Source organism: Mus caroli, chromosome 1 (assembly GCF_900094665.2).
Source record: "Mus caroli chromosome 1, CAROLI_EIJ_v1.1, whole genome shotgun sequence".
In the NCBI taxonomy this organism is placed as follows: Eukaryota; Metazoa; Chordata; class Mammalia; order Rodentia; family Muridae; genus Mus; species Mus caroli.
The window spans coordinates 100,130,610-100,150,189 of NC_034570.1; the positions used below are offsets into that span (position 1 = coordinate 100,130,610).

At 41.4% G+C, this 19,580-nt stretch overlaps 1 protein-coding gene across 5 annotated transcripts; it reads left to right on the plus strand.

Moving 5' to 3' along the window:
- Window positions 1-171: 171 nt before the first annotated feature.
- LOC110299780 (serpin B8) lies at window positions 172-17,313 on the plus strand. Of its 5 annotated transcripts, XM_021169642.2 has the most exons (7): window positions 172-525; window positions 7,633-7,815; window positions 9,875-10,012; window positions 12,776-12,893; window positions 14,564-14,706; window positions 15,741-15,893; window positions 16,892-17,313. In XM_021169642.2, the coding sequence occupies exons 2-7, from the start codon at window positions 7,648-7,650 to the stop codon at window positions 17,294-17,296; spliced, it is 1,125 nt and encodes a 374-aa protein (XP_021025301.1). In that variant the 5' UTR covers window positions 172-525; window positions 7,633-7,647; the 3' UTR covers window positions 17,297-17,313. The 5 variants fall into 5 exon arrangements, with proteins under 5 accessions (XP_021025301.1, XP_029339062.1, XP_029339068.1 ...); XM_029483202.1 differs by lacking the exon at window positions 9,875-10,012 and having other exon boundaries at window positions 175-525; XM_029483208.1 differs by lacking the exons at window positions 7,633-7,815; window positions 9,875-10,012 and adding an exon at window positions 13,964-14,076 and having other exon boundaries at window positions 175-525.
- Window positions 17,314-19,580: the final 2,267 nt, after the last annotated feature.

Sequence of the window (19,580 nt, forward strand, 5' to 3'; positions counted from 1 at the left end):
CCCTGAGAGCAGTTGCGATTCCTGCTTTGCCTTTGGTTAATTTTGAAAGTTAAATTCCAACTGCCAACCGGCTCTTGCATTCACATAATCAAATCCAAATACAAGTGTCAGTTGACACCTACCACCTTCCCACCCTCCCAGCCCCCATCCTACTCCACCCCTGCCCAAGAAGCTGCCTGGCCAGGCTCTGGCTCCTCCCAGATCCCACTGTGGGAAGTGTGAGTCACAGAGTGTTCAAGTCTGTGCATTATGTTCTGAGTCACCCGACAGGCGCCTGGCCCGGGATCAGGAGGATCAGGGCAGACTTTAAGTCTCCACAAAGCAAGAATAGCAGCAGAAGCAGCCACAACAGCAGGTATCTTCAAGGTGAAGCTGTGGGGAGACTCTTCAAACCTCTCAGATCCCCGGGGCCTAGGACAGATACTGGCACTGAAGAACCTGGACAGAAGCCAAGAAGGAGAAAGGCCAGGATCTTACTAAAGTTAAAGAGTCCAGGAGTTAGCAGAGGACTCCAGTGACAGAGAGGTAAGAAGGGCCGTTGGGCTGTTAGGGGTCAGGTGTGTCTCAGCAAAGCTGTCAGAGGGCATGTGCACCCTGAGTTGCAAACCTGCTGTTGGCTTCTAAGTGATTGGCTGGGCGCCTGACACTTGCTATTTCAAGCCCTGGGCTTTCATTTCCTGTAGGGAGCGCTGGAGCTTTTTCTAACAGCAACTAGGAGAAGCCAAGGGTACAAAATTAAGGCTAGGGAGCAACCTGTAACATGTCTGGAATTTACATGGAGTTCACACTTGTTTGCAGTGCTGGGTACTTCGGGGCAGAAATACAAGTCCCCTCCACTGTGCAGCCTGCTTTATTTCCTTTCTCTGACCTTTCTCTCTCCCACCCACCTTTCCACTCCACTAGCCACTCCCCCTCCTTTTTAACGTTCTTTTATCTTTTGTTTATTAACTGCTTCTTGTCAACTTGAAACAGATCTTTTTTACCTACAATCCTTCACCTTGTGTAGTGGTTGTTCTTCAGCTAAATTCCCCACTTTCCAGTTTTCAGGCGCCTGCCCTACAGCTCTGCACCTCAGGTCCAGACTTCTTCCCAAGGGCTCTCTTTCTCATGTCGTGGGCTCCTAATCTAGGCTGTGTATCTGTGAAACACACAGATATATCCTCCGGGTTCCCCCAATAACTCCTTGATCCTGAGGTCACGATTTTGGTTTTATTTGTGTTTTTTCTCTCTTCCTTTTACATGGACATCCCCTAGAATAAGGTGGGCTTCCCTTAGAGTACCTCCACCATTCATAGGACCTAAACCATTTCATCTGTTAGCTTATGCTGTCTTGGATTCCAGATCCCCAGGGTCCCTAACTCTTGCCCTGGAATGTCTGCTCATTCTAGCCCTACCTTTATTTCCAAACTACACTGGCTGTCACCTTATAGCCTCAGATGACCTGGTATGTCTCACACATCTCAAATGGAATGCATCACCTTCCCCATTCCAAACCAATTCTTCATAGGAACTTGCTAGGATTCTTGACCCAATCTAAGTAAACATTTAGCATGGAACTTCATTTTTGATTCTGGACTCCTCCCTTCTTTGTAATGTGCAGCCATCACTCTGTCTGACAATTCCTACTTCTCTAATCAGGGTTTCATCTGCATCAACACTCACTGGTCCATCATGGTAGCCTACCAAAAGATTCTCCAGCCCCTTTCCACACCCAATAGTGAGCTGCGTCATTTTCTTCAAGCCCAAGAGCTACATGTAACATGCTTGGTAGAAAAACTCTATATGGCTTCCAGCTCCCAGTCCATGCTTACACTCACAAATTCAGCAAAAGACACTCATCTCCCCCTTGTGTCTCACAGGATCCCACATAGATCACACTCCTAAATACCATACAGATGTGATCTGCTGCATTCTTTTTTGTACCTGCCAATTTCTCAGCCTGAAGTTTTGCCTTTGTACCACCTTCAGAATTCCTGCTCAGGTTGTCAGAGTCAGCTTCTTTGGGAAGACATCATGTTTCAGTGTACTTTTTCAAGAATGTAACAAAGCAAAAAATGATCCAAGGAAGGTTGGTTGAGTTCAGAAAAACATGTAAATAAACACCAGCAAGTACAAAATAAGTATTAATAGAGCAGTCCTGAAAGGAACCTCAAAGTTGGCAACAGGTACCCAAGACAAAATTTTCAGCACAAAGGATATTTATTTGCCTCAGAGGGAAAAAGGACAAGGAATAAGGGATTAAGGCAGGAGACAGAAGATAGAGGACAAGGGGGAAGAGGAAGGGAACAAGGGAGAGGGGAAAGGATATTTTCCCTAGATGGACAAAGGATCACCTCTGTATAGAGAAGAGACAGATATAGCCCATAGACAAATAGTGGTCTATAAAGGTACAAAGGAAAACCTCATTTTTAGACGGGTCAGGTGCGAGCCAAAAGGAGGCTTTTGATTGCTGGACTTCAATACTTTGATATATAGACCTTGGTGGGCACCCTTGGAAGGATCAAGTGGCCAACCAAATAAGGGTCGAGACTTTGGTGGCTAGCTAAAAGAATATAATCTAAAGGTTTTTAGCAAGGCAGAGAGAATGGGGGGAGGTGAAGGTCTGCCAGAACCATGTTAGCCATGCTCCAGTCTCCTAGAGCCTCTTCAAACCCTTTTCTAGAACTTTCTTGTGGCAGACCAATTTAAATGCAACTGCCTGGCATGTACTGTCCATTATATCCAGGAAAGCAGGAAGGCAAGACAGAAAGCCATATCCAGATTCAGGGTACACTGAGAAAAGCATTCAGTATGTCCTTTGCCCAGACTGGGTTCTATAGCTATGTTCCAACATTCAACGAGAATAAGCATGTCTTATAAATTGAATGTAAGTGTTTAATGAGAGAGGCACAAAATCATGTCTAAGAACAATCCAGGGAACCAAATGCATTGAAGGTAAAAGGCCTTCTGCCTCTTTTCCTGGAACATCTCTTCCAGTCCTCCAAGGCAGTGTTCATCACCATGGGTCATTTTGTTTGGCTGTGTTCCAACAACCATGAAAGTAGAGTGTAGCACAAGTGCTCTGTGAATGCCTTTATCTGTCACATGTGAGGAGGAACACAGTGTGGCATGCTCCCAGCAGAAGCATGGTATCACATGCACAGAGCAGGGGGGAGGCTTGGTGTTCCTGTAAATCCCCAGACAGCATTCAATTGTCACTGTCCTTATTTCTCCACTTGTACAATGGATGTTAGCCAAATGCTTATTCATTTTATTAGCTGAATAGTCTAGTTTCAGAATGAACCCTAAAGCTATTGTTTAGTATTTTACTGAAAATAATTTCACTTTAGATTTACTAGTCAAGACACTTTTGCTTAATATTCCTACTTTCTCAAAAGCTTCTGTGTACAACTGAAATTGAGACACCAAAGTAATGGGGAGTCACATTGTCTTCTAGCTCCTGCCTCTGATTAACTGCTGTTGGAAGCAGGACCATGCTTTACAAGCATGTGAATGTGTGCTTGTGAGTTTGTGTGAGTGTGGGTGTGTACAGTCGAGTGTGTTTATGTGTGACAGTGTGTGTGTATGCATGGTCCTGTGTCAATATGCAGTTGATAGGCTATGATATGCTACTGACTACCATTGGGGTGTTTAAAGGGAATGGGGACAAAGTAGAGACATGAAGAAGACACATGAAAGAACTCAGAACTAGAAGTTAGCAGTTAAGAACAATTGCATGTAAAGTTGTGTTTCATGCACTAGTTTTTTGGCCTGCTCAGACAAGCTGAACACACCCCCCCTATACACACATGACACACATGTGTGCACACACACTAAGATTTTGTCCTATGGTAGGATCAAATCTGACTTTGGTCATGTTTCGGTTATATTCTTATTTCTTTGTTTTGAGTTTCTTTGGTGCCACCTTCTGGTTGATGAAGAGGTTTGAGAAATTATTTATCCTCATACTTTTAGAATGTCAAGTGTAAGTTGAGGGTGTGGGGATACATGTAGCCTGGTGACAAGATAGATCCTGCTGTACTGGGGCTTTTCTACAACACAAAATGTTTCGTGATACCTACACTCTTTGCTTCAAGTCCTGAAGAAGTTTCATGATGTGGAGATAGGGAAGAACTTCATACTTTGGTCCATAATTGATGACTTCTTTTAAAAACTGCCTTGGGGTAACTTCAAACAAAATCGTTAATAATAGAGAACCCCCCTTCTGTCTGACCCCACTCACGTTCCACATTTTCTTGCATCTGAAAGATTCAGGAAACCCTCAAGTCATTGGACTCCAATAAAGTACAGTTGCAAAGCTACCGTATGAGGCAATTTGAAATCACTATCTGCCTGTACAGGGAAATGAACACGCACCTGGACATTTACCTCTATGTTAAGTTTGTAATGCTTTCCAAGTTGCTTATGTGTCAATCTTCCAAATTACAACATAGTCTTCTTGAAGGGTTTAAAACTTCTAGTTAAGAATATGAGTACATATGAATGAAAAAATAACATTAAAAATAGCTTGCAGGGCTATAGGGCAGTGACTGATTTGATTAGCTTTAAATATCACAAGGATTAATTGTCAGGGTTTCTATATATTTTAATAGAATTAAACAAATAAATATAAAGTGATTGTTGAAGACACAATTTGTTAAGATTGTGATAACTAATAACTACTACATCTAATGATCATGAGACTCTATTATAATCATAATGATTAATCACAATAACAATAGCGCTATAGTGATCCTAACGTTTGTAGAAGTAGTATTACTTCTCATCACTTGAAACATGAATCCTGCCTAAATTTGACTCTTGTTCTTTGAGTCTGTGTTTGTTTGTAGTGCTGGTGTGCTGTGGGTAGATACACGCACATGCGCATACACACACACACAAACACACACACACACACACACACACACACACACACACTGTCTGTGCCAGTCAAACCCTCTTTTTTCTTACGATTTTGAGACAGCATCTCTCTAAATTGTCTTGGCTGGTATTGAACTTAGTTGATAGCCCAGACTGTCCTTGAACTTGTGATCATTATGCTTGCCTCAGTTTCCTGAGTAGCTGGTGTAGGAGTGGTTCTGATGTAAGGTCCTGTTTCCCAATTGCTTCTTAATCTATCAGTAAAGAAGCCATGGGCCAATTGCTGGGTAGAAGGATAAGCAGGACTTCTGGTCCCTGCAGGCAAACTGGGAGACAAAAGGAGAAGAAAAAGAGTTTGCCATGCTTGGGTGGAGAAAACTCAAGCAGTCATGTGAGATCTTGGGCAGAGCGGCCACAGGCCATTTCTACAGGCAGGAGGAGATTGGGAATGTTGAACTGGAACTAAAGGTAACTGAGCAACTAAAGTTGAAGACAGATTTAGGGAGCTGAGCTAAGAGTATTGGGGAGGGCATGCTAGCCGTGGGAGATTTATAATGCCCAACAATTGAGCCAATGAGGCATGTTGAAATTGAGCAACATGTATGTCTGTGTTTTCCATCCGCAGATTCAATAATCTCTGGGTGGGGACTGGTATTGAGTCAGTTCCTGGAGTTTAGGTGGGGTATCAAAAGCTACATGCAACAAGCTGGGACAACAGGACTGTGCTGCCTGCCCAGACCTAGATTGGGGCATTTCCATATCCAGACCTAGGTTTATAGGGCTCAACTGGGTAGCTACATTCCAATGGGTAGTTTTAGTTGGCTTTGGTGGGTGAGGTGGGGCTGTAAAATTGCCCAGAGGCATTTGACAAAATATACATTTCAAAGGGGCAAAAGCCTAATTAACAATCACAAGTTTCTAAAGAGAGGTCTTCAGAAGGAAGTGAGGGCAGCAAGCATTAAGTCTGTTTTGTTTGTTCTTTTCAGTTTAGCTTTCTTATTGTTTAGTAAAGCTGAGGGACAGGTTAAAGGTATCCTGTGCTTTTGCTGTGCCTGGGATATTTGGTTTGGGTTTCATGTGAAATAAACACACAGACATGCACATACACATACATACGCACACACACGTGCACACATACACTCGAGCCCACACACACAGATTCCCACATCAGTCTCAGCAGATGTTGTAGAAAACGTTGCATCTTTTTGTAGTCACCCTCATTCACATAAAATTTTCATCTAGCAACAATCTACATTCCAGGTTAGGCCACCCTAAATATAACCTTCAAAACTGAAAGTTTTATCCTCCAAATTTTCACATGACATGGTAATAAAAATACACTTTGTATCTGTAGAAAATTATTGATGATTCTTAGAATATTCTTTAATAATTATATTAGAGACTGAAAAAAATATATGTATATATATCTGAAAGAGAAAAATAGCAGTATTCTGATGTGTGTGTGTGTGTGAGTGTGTGTGTGTGTGTGTGTGTGTGTGTGTGTGTGTGTGAATGTGTTTGATGATTAGGAATGACAGGCTGTGGAATCTGGTAGTTTCAGTCACTAATTACTCCCTGGAACTCTGGAAGGGTCATCCACACCCTGCTCAGCCTTCTAGTCCTTCCCTCCTTGAGGCAATGTCTTTACTGACCTCAATGTGACATTTATTGAGCTATAGACCTGACCCTAAGATCAGCGACTGTCAGGGTAGCTTATTGGCAACTAAATGGAGCGAGTGACTGTTTGAGGGTAAGGATTAAACTATTGGCTACTTAATAAAAGGAGTGACTATTTGAGGGAGGGATTAAATAATTTTGCAGGTTGTTTGAGCCCCTGTTTCAGAGAGTTCTACATTCATGGTCCAATATTTGTTTACATCTGTATGTATTCAGGGGGTATATTTGATTTCAATTTCCTATTGGCCCTGTATTATATTTGTTAGTCAGGGATTGATGGAGTCAATATGGAAATGAAGGAAGGAGGTGGGCAAAATTGTTCTTTAATCATAACAGCTCAAGGGCTGAAGTCCTTCTGTGGAAGAAAACTATGTGCATGAGGTATTGGGATTTGGGGATTGTATATAATGAAAGGAGGCGCGAAACTCTCAGGGTAGAAGATTCCATCTGCAGGCCCATTGTCCCCTGCAGTTGGGAGGTGGTGGATACCAGCAGGTTTGCTATGGGTGTCCCCTTAGTAGAAACTTCCTCATGAGGTGTCAATCAAGTCAACTTTCCTCTCCAGAGCTTCTCAGTCCACCTGAAGATTAACCTTTTAATTCTCCCACAGACTTAGTGACTGCAAATGACATGAATTCATTATCGCAAGGTTTTAGAGGTTCAGATCTACCATGATACTTCAAAGCCTGTTACTCACTCTTACGAAGCCACCTACAGGCACTCTTATTTTCTGGCCTTTTTCAGCTTTTTGAGATGGCCACATTGATGACCTGGCATCGCTGTGACTTCTGCTTGCACCTCCCTTTCTCACTCTGAACCTTCTGGCCTCTCTCTCTTCTAAGAATCTTTGCTAGTTTGTTACAGTTTCCTTGATACTATAGATCAATGTCCATGCCTAAAATCCTTAATTAAATCACACAAGTATGACACTGACTGCAAAATAAGATAATAAGAGAACATACAGGGCTTAAGGGTTGGAACTGGGTGTCTTTTGAGGTGTACATATTCCATCTGATATACCTACTGTCCTCTGATGGACCAGGACCATGCGACTACAGTAAGTTCTGTTGATGTGCCTCTGTGCTGTACCTTCAGTCTAGACCCTTTCAAATGGATGACCTCAGTGAAGCCAATGGGTCTTTTGCCATCAGCCTATTAAAAATACTGGGTGAAGAAGACAAGTCACGAAACCTGTTCTTCTGCCCCATGAGTGTCTCCTCAGCCCTGGCTATGGTCTACCTTGGAGCCAAAGGAAACACTGCTACCCAGATGTCCCAGGTATGCTTACTGGCTGTGCAGGGATGGATACAGGGGAAGAAAAACAACAGGTTAGTTCTGACTCCCTAGAGCATGGGTTCGTTCTGTATCAGCCGGTTGGTGAAAGTCAGTTTGGCTAGTTGGTGGGAAGAAATATCTTGTGGTGACCTGACATGGGCCAGTACAGAATGAAGGAAGTCCTGTGGGACCATTCATCTCCTCTATAGTTTAGAGGAGACACTGAGTGTTAAATTGCTTTATCTAAATAAAAGTCATCAAACATTCTGTAGATTCACATCTTGGAGAAAAATGGTAAATTAGAATCCTATCCTACACAAAGGAACAAAATAAACCCTGCTTTTCAGCTTTTGTAGTATTATGCTTTAAATAGAAATGCAGTGGGATAAGTAAGCTTTTGTGGGATGGGTAGTTTTCAGATATGATTACACATAAGTTGAAGAAAATTAGCATAAACACAAAATTAGTTCTTTGGGAACCATTTAGAGGGAACATATAATTTGTTACATCTCAAATATTTGTCTGCATATTTATCTGCAAATGAGAAAATAGTGATATTTTGGGGACACTAATATTGTCACCCATATGTGAGAGCATCACACAAATGTCCATGTAGGTATCAGGAGAGTGTGTGTGGATGAGCTCCTGCAGTGCATCCTGGAGCTGAAGCTGAGATCTTCTTCTCACTGAACTCCTGGGGAAGAAACGTTGGGAGTGAGACTTGGTAGGAGACAGAAGGGAAATCATGACTATCATCATGTGATCCAATCTGGAACACAAACAAAAAACAAACAAACAAACAAACAAGTGAAGCTTCTCCCTTTTCATAACTGCCGTTTTATTCTTGTGTTCCCCAGTTATCACATTCACTCTTGCTATCAGGTTTTTATGCTGCCCATCCATCCTGAGTTATCACATAATGGTTTTCTGGGATGGATAGGTCCTGCAGACCAGTGGCTGCCATTTAAGAGGAGCATTTTGTTTCCCAAGGGACACTTCTTAAGGGCTCAGAGTTTACTTTTCACAGCAGAGATGTGCTACTGACATCTAGTGGATAAAGCCCACACATGCTGCCAGCATCCTTTAAAGCACTAGGCAAGCCATGGCTTCAGATGGCAAGAGTGCTGAGCTAAAACCTCTGTTAAGAAAAAGAATGAATTTATGAAATTCCTAGGCAAATGGATGGACCTGGAGGGCATCATCCTGAGTGAGGTAACCCAATCACAAAGGAACTCACACAATATGTACTCACTGATAAGTGGATATTAGCCCAGAAACTTAGAATACCCAAGATATAAGATACAATTTGCTAAACGCATGAAACTCAAGAAGAACGAAGACCAAAGTGTGGACACTTTGCCCCTTCTTAGAATTGGGAACAAAACACCCATGGAAGGAGTTACAGAGACAAAATTTGGAGCTGTGACGAAAGGATGGACCATATAGTGATTGCCATATCCAGGGATCCATCCCATAATCAGCGTCCAAACGCTGACACCATTGCATACACTAGCAAGATTTTGCTGAAAGGACCCAGATATAGCTGTCTATTGTGAGACTATGCTGGGGCCTAGCAAACACAGAAGTGGATGCTCACAGTCAGCTAGTGGATGGATCACAGGGCCCCCAATGGAGGAGCTAGAGAAAGCACCCAAGGAAGTAAAGGGAACTACAACCCTATAGGTGGAACAACAATATGAACTAACCAGTACCCCGGAGCTCTTGACTCTAGTTGCATATGTATCAAAAGATGGCCTAGTCAGCCATCACTGGAAAGAGAGGCCCATTGGACTTGCAAACTTTATATGCCCCAGTACAGGGTAACACCAGGGCCAAAAAGGGGGAATGGGTGGGTAGGGGAGTTGGGGGGTGGGTATGGGGGACTTTTGGGATAGCATTGGAAATGTAAATGAGGAAAATACCTAATTAAAAAAAAAGATAGTCAATCCAGACTTCTGTTACTATAGAAATATTTCAAAGTTTCATCCCTTAGCAGTGCTTGTGCGTAGGAGGGGAGAAATTATCAAGTTAAATACAGGCTACGTATTTATTCTCTCCCTAGGTACTTGGTTTGAGTGGAAATGGAGATGTTCATCAAAGTTTCCAGACACTTCTCGCTGAAATTAACAAAACTGATACTCAGTACTTGTTAAAAAGTGCCTGCCGACTATTTGGAGAAGAATCGTGTGATTTCCTTTCTGTATGTGTTAGGAATAGTGTCCACTCAGGACCCCCAAGACCAAGTTCTCAGACCAAGTTCTCAGCATAAAGGAGATTTATTTGTCTCCAGGGGGGACAGAGGATAGGAATAAAGGACAAAGGCAGGAGACAGAAGACAAGGGGGAATGAGAAAGGGATACTTGTCATGGAAGGACAAAGGACTGCCTGTGGATAGAGAAGGGACAGACACAGCACATAGGAAAATGGCAGTTCATAAAGATACACAGGGAAACGTGTGTAAGGATTAGGTGTTTAGTTTTAATTGGGTATGTTCATTAAGTGAGCTTTTGATTGCTGGATGACAATACTTTGATAGTTGGACATTGGTGGGCAACTTAAGGAGGAGGAAGTATCCAAATAAGGGAACACACCTTGGTAGCGTGCTTTAGGAATGTGATATAATGGCTTTTAACAAGGTGGAGGGGATAGGAAAGAAGGGGAAGGCCTGCCTGAGTCGTGTCCACCATGTTCAAGGTGGTCAGAATCCCTTCATTTCCACTTTTTTTGTTTTATTTTTTGTCACTGGATGTTGGGTACATGGATGTCATTTTCTCTTGCTGCTTCCTACGGACACTAGGGCATTGCCGTTAGGAGGCTCAGGGAAGCTGGGTTATTATTGGCCAAGTTTGGGAAGAGCAGGCTGTGTCAGCCTATGTCCAGGTCCTGCAGGGCCATCTGCAGGTGAAGAAGTATAATCTGTGAGGCTGGACCAGGAAATAGATTCTGAGGAAACAACGGAGGCTGATGCTGGAGTTACTGGAGCAGCCTGTAGTTGATTTGAAATCAGTTGGGATGGGTAGACTAGGGACCAAGGAGTTTAGAAAAAAAAGTTATCCTGATGTACATTTGGGACTTTTAGGTTCATGGTCCTGGTGGTTGGAAAGAAGTGTCCCAAGACCAGGGAAAAGGGGGGATGGCCAGGGAAACAAGAAGATAACCCAAAGAAATGAGGATCTCAGTGAAGGTGGAGAGATCCCATTCTTAGGACTAAGCCATAGGCAGGGCAGTTAGGCTGTTGCTTGGCAGGAATACTTGTTTGAAGTCTGAGAGTTCCCTAGAAGAGCTAGGAAAACTCAGATTAGTTCTATAAGGTTAATTGGGGCACAACTGTTACCTGAAAGCAGTGCCTGGTTGTGTTGGGAAGAATATAATTTGAGAGGATTTTCTTATATCAGAATAGTTCTTTCTGGGGTGTTCAGCTAGGTTCTGAAATTAAAATGTTTTAGGAACAAATATTTTAGATTAGAGAGGATCTTGGAAAACAGAGATGGGGTCTGTAACAGGCTTTGGGTTGGTGTGGAAATATTGAAAAAAACTTGGTTTTGGTTCCCACAGGGGAACGTGGATCATTAAGGGGACAAATAGTCAGTCGAAGGGGTGGGGCATTGGCAACTGTGATATCTTGGTGAGAGGGAGTTTGACTAAGGAGGCCATTTCCTTATAAATCCTTCCTTGAGGTAAAAGTCATTATGTTATCTTCTTGCATGCCAATAGATATCCTCACCCTTCCATCTGTACCTTGAGTGACTATACCACCTACCACATTACACACAGGCGCTCCCTACTCCTACCTCACTTTGGGGGTCAAGTCTTGTTGAGACAGCCTCTCAAGGCTTGCTCTGTCTTCTGAATCACCACTGTTGGATTCTGATGGGCTGTGGCCTGTGCCTTCTACATTGATATGAATTTCTAATGGGTCTTTTGTGCCTTCACTGGCTATTTCCTGTTTCACAAACTCAGTCACTGACAAAACAGCCTTTCTAAGATAAAAATGTCTTCATGCTTGAGCATATATCCCCAAACTCACATACCACCTTTCTCCTGTACATGGCCCCTAAAATATTTTAGAATAAGTATTGGGCAGTTAATTGCCACATATATATGGGGAAACTTACTTTTGTAGGGAAAATTGTCTGGGTTCTAATGTGTTAGGTAATGTCCTAATTTAACTTCAAGTTACAGTTTTACTTTGCTGATATAAACAAACACGCAGACAGGCTCATGCACAAACACACTAATTCATGTATACTTTATCAGTATTTACTCTGATTCACTCTGTCTTCTGCCACTTCCAGAGATGTTTTTATGGCTCTCTGTTTTCCTACAGTTGGTTCCCAACCTTCTGAATGTTGCAATCCTTTAATACAGTCCCTTATGCCATGGAGATACCCAACCATAAAATCATTCTCATGGCTAGTTTATAACTGTAATGGTGAAACTGTTGTGAAAAATAATGTAAATATTTTTGGAGGTAAAGGTTTCCCAAAGGGATTGAGATCCAAAGGTTGAGAACCACCCAATCACTGTTTCAAACATAAATATTCTGTTTACTTCCTTGTCTACTTTGAAATTGACATTTTAGCTTCTTACAATATAGTGAGTAAAAGTGTGAGTGCCTTCTATGTTAGGAAACAGAAATTCAAATAAAAAACTCAACCCAGAATGCTTGCAAGAGACATTTCTGTGCTTTGTGCCTGGATAACCACAGTGCTAACCTTTGTAAGTGTCTTGGTGCACAGGGCACCTCTCTTAACAGGCAATGGGCTACACAGTGAGGTACATATCTTCACCTGGCATCTCAGGGTAGGGCAGTGTAGAAGGCTCACACATTTCTAAATACATCTTGAAATACAGAATCACCTCCACAGAAATTTATGATAGGGAAAAGGTTAAGAGAAAATACTTTTGTCTACAGTTTAGAGAACCTCTCTGAATAGTGTCCAACTTGTGTTTGTGTCTGTAGACCTTCAAGGAATCCTGTCACAAGTTCTATCAGGCTGGACTAGAAGAGCTTTCCTTTGTTAAAGACACAGAAGGGTGCAGGAAACACATCAATGACTGGGTGTCGGAAAAAACTGAAGGTAGGAGGTATTCATTTATGTGGACTTTGTAGTTAGGAGCAAGGAGGACTATGACATGCTGGGCCACATCCTCTATGCTGTTGCTTGTGTGACTGAGTTCTCAGTGCTGTGATGGAGTGTTTGCTGGACTATCAGGAAACAAGCAAATCTTTTTCCTCAGGATTATGAAATCATAAATAGTAATTTCCTAAGGATCTTAATGTTGAATCTCAGACTGCTTCCCTCTAAACTGTACTAGAAATGCTTCTTTGGGGTTGTTGCTAATGTTCTGTCAGGGGAAAACCTGTTATGCTCTGAAACTGAAGGGTCAGGAGAGGGTGTAGATGATGAATCAGTTGGAGTTGACCCACCGCCTCTCTGTGGAAATCTGAGCAGCTCATCATTTTGCCTTGAAGCCTTCTCCTCCTCTTAACTGACCGTGGTGGCCACAGTTGTATCAGAACATGAAACTTTTACAAATTTGCTCTAGGGTCTAGATAAGTTGTTAATATTGCGATTGCAGTGTTCACAGATGTCATTTCTTCCTAGCCTCCTGAAATATGTTTGGCTGTTCTTGACTTGAGTTACAGCAAAGATGACACCCTAAATAATAAAGAAGAAACATAAAGACTTCTATGATGTGGAGGAATTAAGTAATTTACTTCTTCAAGTGACAAAACATTTAATTTATGATATACCCACTGTGTGCCAATTAGCAGTAAATGTCCTTGACTATCCTAAAAGTCTGTCAAAGGCTGAGCACAGGAAGGGGAGGGCCTCTCACATTTCATACGTCATCTGCCTGGTGGGCTCTTCCTCTTCCACTGATGAAATAGTATTAAGTCTTGGAAGGGGTTCTCTGTACCTGGCCTTTCATGTACCATTAGTTCTTCTCTTTACTGCTTCACATTCTTCCTCCATGTACGCTGACCACGTGCATGGTTTCCCAGTATATTAGAGCTCAAGGGTATCTTGCAGACCATCTTGTCCCATTTCATTGGGCAACTGAACTTGGTCCTCTCTATGCCGCTTCTATAACTTCTTTCTCCAGTTTATTCCTTTTTGGAGCATTTCTTTCTTCCCCTCTACAGGTCTATATTTCTCATCTTTGGGAAGCCTCTGCTTATTTGAAGGTGATTTGGAGATTAGTACTAAGCAGTGATTCTTAATCAGGATTGGCTTTGCCTTCCACACATGACTGCAGGTAATTTTGGCTGTTGAAATTGAAGAAAGTATCACTAGGTAAACATCATGCATGGATACACAATAGAAATTTACCCCAACAAAGAGTTAATCTCAAGCAAAATATCCATAGTAGTGTAATTGAGATCTTCTAGTGCTATGGCCAACCAAACATTGTTAGAATCAAAGGCATTGGGTTGTTTTTGTAGTGTTATCAGCTGCTACTTTTGTAAACTTAGCAGAAGTTTGGGGAAATGTTCTCATCCTGAACTACATACACAAGCTGAAGGAGAAGCCATAGTAGCAGCCCTACCTGGTTTAAAACTCATGGTTTTATCTCATGTCAAGACAAATGAGCATGAGAGAATGTTTATTGTCTCCTCTTCCCCCAAATCAGTATAGACTTCTCTTACATCCTTCTTCTTCTTCCCCATCTCCTCTTCCTCTGTCTCTGTTTTTTTGTTTTTGTTTGTTTTTTGTTTTTTGTTTTTATCTTATGTTCTATCCAGGTAAAATTTCTGAAGTTCTGAGTCCTGGAACAGTCTGCCCACTGACTAAGCTGGTTCTTGTGAATGCCATGTATTTCAAAGGAAAGTGGAAGGCTCAGTTTGACAGAAAGTACACGAGAGGCATGCCCTTTAAAACTAATCAGGTAGGACAGTATTTTCAATGTATTGGTATTTTCTTAAAGCTGAAAAAGAAGATGGATGAGAAAAGGAACAACAATTTTACAGAATCTTGATTCTTAATGTTTCTAATAAAAGTAATGCCTCCTCTGTATCTTTAATTAGTGGTAGGAAGTAAAACTAGAACATTGTGTAGACTGATAGCTTTTTCATTTTCTCATCCTTAGTCAGTTTCATCTTCCATACCTAGTCAAATGATCTCTGTTGAGTAAAACCCTGCTTGAGCTGTGTCATCACACTGATGTCATGCTATAATTGTGCTTGCTTAGATATCTTTTGCCATGTCAATTGTAGATATGTGGATCAGCTATGGATTTCAAGTTTATAGAATCTTTGATGAGAGAAAAAATTCTAGTCGATGTTAGGCTAATTTTAAATATAATTTTCTGCATTCCCTTTAAATATATAACAGAATTTGACTTCTGTCAATTTATGCATAGCAAGATACATAGAGATATTATCGTAAAATATATTTGGTACAGCTTTAAAACTGCCTGACTGAATACCTCATGTCATGGTTCCTTCCCAAGAAAAGCAAAGATATAAAACCAGCTCTGCAACTTGGCAATGTCAGAATACAAGTATATTTCTCTTTGTTTTGCCTGTCTTCCTAAATGAGATCCAATGGCTAAATGACAGTGAATACCCTACTTAATCTGGAGCAATGATGCCTGACTATAAATCCGTGGAAGTGCTTTACTATGAGATTTCTCAAGAACAATCACAATTTCTTCAAAAACTATGTCAAGTTTTAAAGTTCTGTTTCATTATTACACTGTCCTTTTTTTTTTTTTACCTAGTAATAGTTCATTCATAGAACAATTGTCTCTTCTACTAGATACTGCAATGTGCTAATAAAGATTTTACATTTAACAGACTAAATGCATAGAAATAATGATCATTTTATACTTTTCTGAGTTCCAGGAGCTGCATATAATAGCTTAGTTTTAGTAATTTATATTTTGTCTTGGGGAACTAACTTTAATTTTATTTTCATTAGGAGAAAAAAACAGTGCAGATGATGTTCAAGCATGCTAAATTTAAGATGGGGCATGTGGATGAGGTGAACATGCAGGTTCTGGCTCTGCCCTATGCTGAGGAAGAGCTAAGCATGGTCATTCTCCTTCCTGATGAAAGCACTGATCTCTCCTTGGTGAGTCCTGGGCACTGAGAGTCTGTGGAAACTCACTGAGCTTGTAACTCTAGGTCTATCTCCCAGCTAACATTTGCTGAGTTTCCAGTTAAATGCTATTTCCAGCTAGATGGGTACCCAGTGTGCCTTTTTGTGAACGTGCATATGATGCATTTCTTCCAAGTGTTTAACTGGGAGTAGACAAGTTTTAATAAAACTTGGATGAGGGAGCTCCAAAAATAGAACAGATTTTTTTAATGTATTAGGGTGGGGTTGGTTGATGGCCTAATAATTCTTAAGCAAAAATCCTGGAAGAAAGATAGCATTGAATCGTAGTGATGCTTTCTACATATTAACATGAATGAGAATTCCATGGGCAATATTTTGAGAAATTCAGGTTCTAACCTAGCAGATAATGGCTTGTGGTTTTGCATTTCTAACAAGATGTCAGATGAAGCAAATGCAATTGAGTCATGCATGACACTTTGAATACAAGGGTCTAAAGTACAGGTGTGTGTGAGTGTGTGTGTGTGTGTGTGTGTGTGTGTGTGTGTGTGTGTGTGTATGTAGGGGGGAGGCTGGGATTGCCTTTGAGCATCCTCATGACAGAAAAGGAGCCAAGTGAGGAGAGGGAGAGACTTCCAAAATGGAAGGTGTATGTCCAATAACATTCTGCTAAGGCAACTGTCAATTGGGGACAATGCTACTATAGTTGACTTTAGGTTACCAGGTACTTAAAATTAATACAGGCCAGTGTCAGCATGCTAGTGCACAGGATTGATGGCAGGCTTCTTCATTTCTTTGTCTTTTCTATGTAATCATAAAGCTGTTGTCATAAGTCAAGAATGAGAGCTGTCACGGCCAACTGAGAAGGAATTTAGAAAAGTCTAGGAATAGAAACAAATCCAACAACTGTCACTAGATGAGAGCACTCCTCACTAGGTAAAGGGATAAGGCAATGCAGCTGGCACCAGCCTACTGTCCTCCTAATTCTAAATGTTGACCCTTTGTCATTCCAGGTTGAAAAAGCACTTACATATGAGAAGTTTAGAGCCTGGACAAACCCAGAAACCCTGACAGAAAGTCAAGTGCAAGTCTTTTTCCCCAGATTAAAGCTGGAGGAGAGTTACGACCTGGAAACTGTACTTCAGAATTTGGGAATGACAGATGCCTTTGAGGAAACAAAGGCTGACTTCTCTGGGATGACAACTAAGAAGAATGTGCCCGTGTCCAAGGTTGCCCACAAGTGCTTTGTGGAGGTCAATGAGGAAGGCACCGAAGCAGCTGCGACCACTGCAGTGATTAGGAATGCCCGGTGCTGTAGAATAGAACCAAGGTTCTGTGCTGACCACCCATTCCTTTTCTTCATCTGGCACCACAAAACCAGTAGCATCTTGTTCTGTGGCAGGTTCTCTTCTCCATAAAGGTCTTCTGAGACTTAGGTTTGGTGAAGCCTGCAATCATTTTAAGATGGGGACATGGTTATGTTATGTATCTACAGGGAATGAAAAAAATTATGGTTACCAACAAAACTTAAAGCAATTAGATCTTACCAGGGAAAACCCTTATCAACTGAGACATGAATGTCTCCACAAAACAAATAGGCTAGGTTATTTACTCTCACAGATTTTTCTCAGCTACTGATTTCTCCAAAATATGCATCCAAATCAACTTCAAAAGGGCTAACTCAAATGATTGATCACATAGAGACTGGATAAGAGAGACTGGAAAACAAAGGCTACAGCTAGCTTTTTTCAGACTAACCATCTTTCCCCTTGGGCTCCAAACATGAATTCTTTACCCTAATTCATCAGGAAGCAATTATAAGAAGACCATCATTCAGGTTCCTTAAGTTGGGGGTAGATAGGTTTGATAGTTTCTTGTATTATGATTGTTATCATTGAGGATGGTAGACTATTATTGATTATGATCAAGGATTGATAAAAATTTAAAGTTTTATTTGAATTATTGTATATTGATATAAACTTAGTTTTTGTTTAATTATTATATATTGATAAAATTTTAAGGTGTTTCATTCAGTTATTGGCTATTAATGGAAATTTAAGGTTGTTTTGTTTGATTGTTGTTTGACTATATCATATATAAGCTGTTTATTTAAATGTGATGTACAGTTCTAGTTTTATGGTTCATATTATTTCTATTTTATGAAGATTGTTAATGTTAGAGAAAAGGGCAGTTCTTAAACACAAACGGGGATATGAAGTAGAAATTTATGGTTTCTCTGGAAATTCAGATCGTAAAATACTTTGCTGGGGCAGAGCAATGAAAGAATGTTTTGCTGAAGCAGACACAGAAAAGGGGATGCTTTGCTGAAGCAGACATATGAGAGTATGTGTGATGTTTAAAAAGAACATAACTATGACCCCACAGAGAGTGGAAGGAGGCTCTGGCCTTGGATTGTCTTGATCTGCCTCACTACTGTTCACTGAAGGTTCTTCGGCATTGGTTACACTTGCCCAGTGTCGCAAAGTTTTGCTTGTTGCGACTTTGTAGAGAGTAACTCACCAAAGAACTTCACATGATATTCTGGCAGCTTCTTGCCATCACTGATTTGTGAGTGGTGATTGCTCAGAGGACTGGACTGTGGCTGCTGAATCAAGTTGGTGTAATGTGAGAAGACTGGACTGCTGACAATGAAGATTGGAAATGCCCTTCAAAAACCTATTTCTAACCAGGTCCACATCCCCCTTTGACTTATCAACCTTTCTTCTCCACGACCTCTGATGGATGGTGGCCTAGATGGGAGATTGAAGCATTAATAAGGTTGAAGAACTCTTATTAAAGTAAGTTTTAACAAATCTAAGCCAACACACATATTGCAAGTAAGTCTGAGCAGAGCACTGTGAGAGAAACGAGTGAACTGAATACAAATTCAGAAATGGAAACAGAAATTCTTTGATTATGATCCAGGTTTGAGACAACGGATGGATCTGGAGGATATCATCTTGTGTGAGGTAACCCAATCACAAAAGAACACACGTGATATGTACTCACTAATAAGTGGCTATTAGCCCAGAAGCTCAGAATCCTTTTTAGAAAGGGGAACAAAATACCCATGGAAGGAGTTACAGAGATAAAGTTCAGAGCAGAGACTGAAGGAATGACTATACAGAGACTGCCCACTTGGGGATCCACCCCATAAACAACCACCAAACCCAGACACTAGGCAGATGCCAGCAAGAGCCTGCTGACAGGAGCCNGATATAGCTGTCTCCTTTGAGGCTCTGCCAGTGCCTGGCAAATACAGAAGTGGATGCTCACAGTCATCAATTGGATGTAGCACAAGGTCCCCAATGAAGGAGCTAGAGAAAGTACCCAGGGAACTGAAGGGGTCTGAAGCCCTATAGGAGGAACAAGAATATCAACTAACCAGTACCCCCAGAACTCCTTGGAACTATACCACCAATCAAAGAAAACACATGGTGGAACATGTGGCTCTAGCTATATATGTAGCAGAGGATGGCCTTGTTGGTCATCAATGGGAGGAGAGGACCTTGGTCCTGTGAAGGCTCTATGACCTAGTGTAGGGGAATGCCACGACCATGAATGGGAGTAGGTAGGCTGGGGAGCAGGGGGAGGAGGGAGGAGATAGGAGATTTTCCGAGGGGAAACTAGAAAAGGGGATAACATTTGAAATGTAAATAAAGAAAATATCTAATTTACAAAAACTTAAGTCAGTTATCCTAG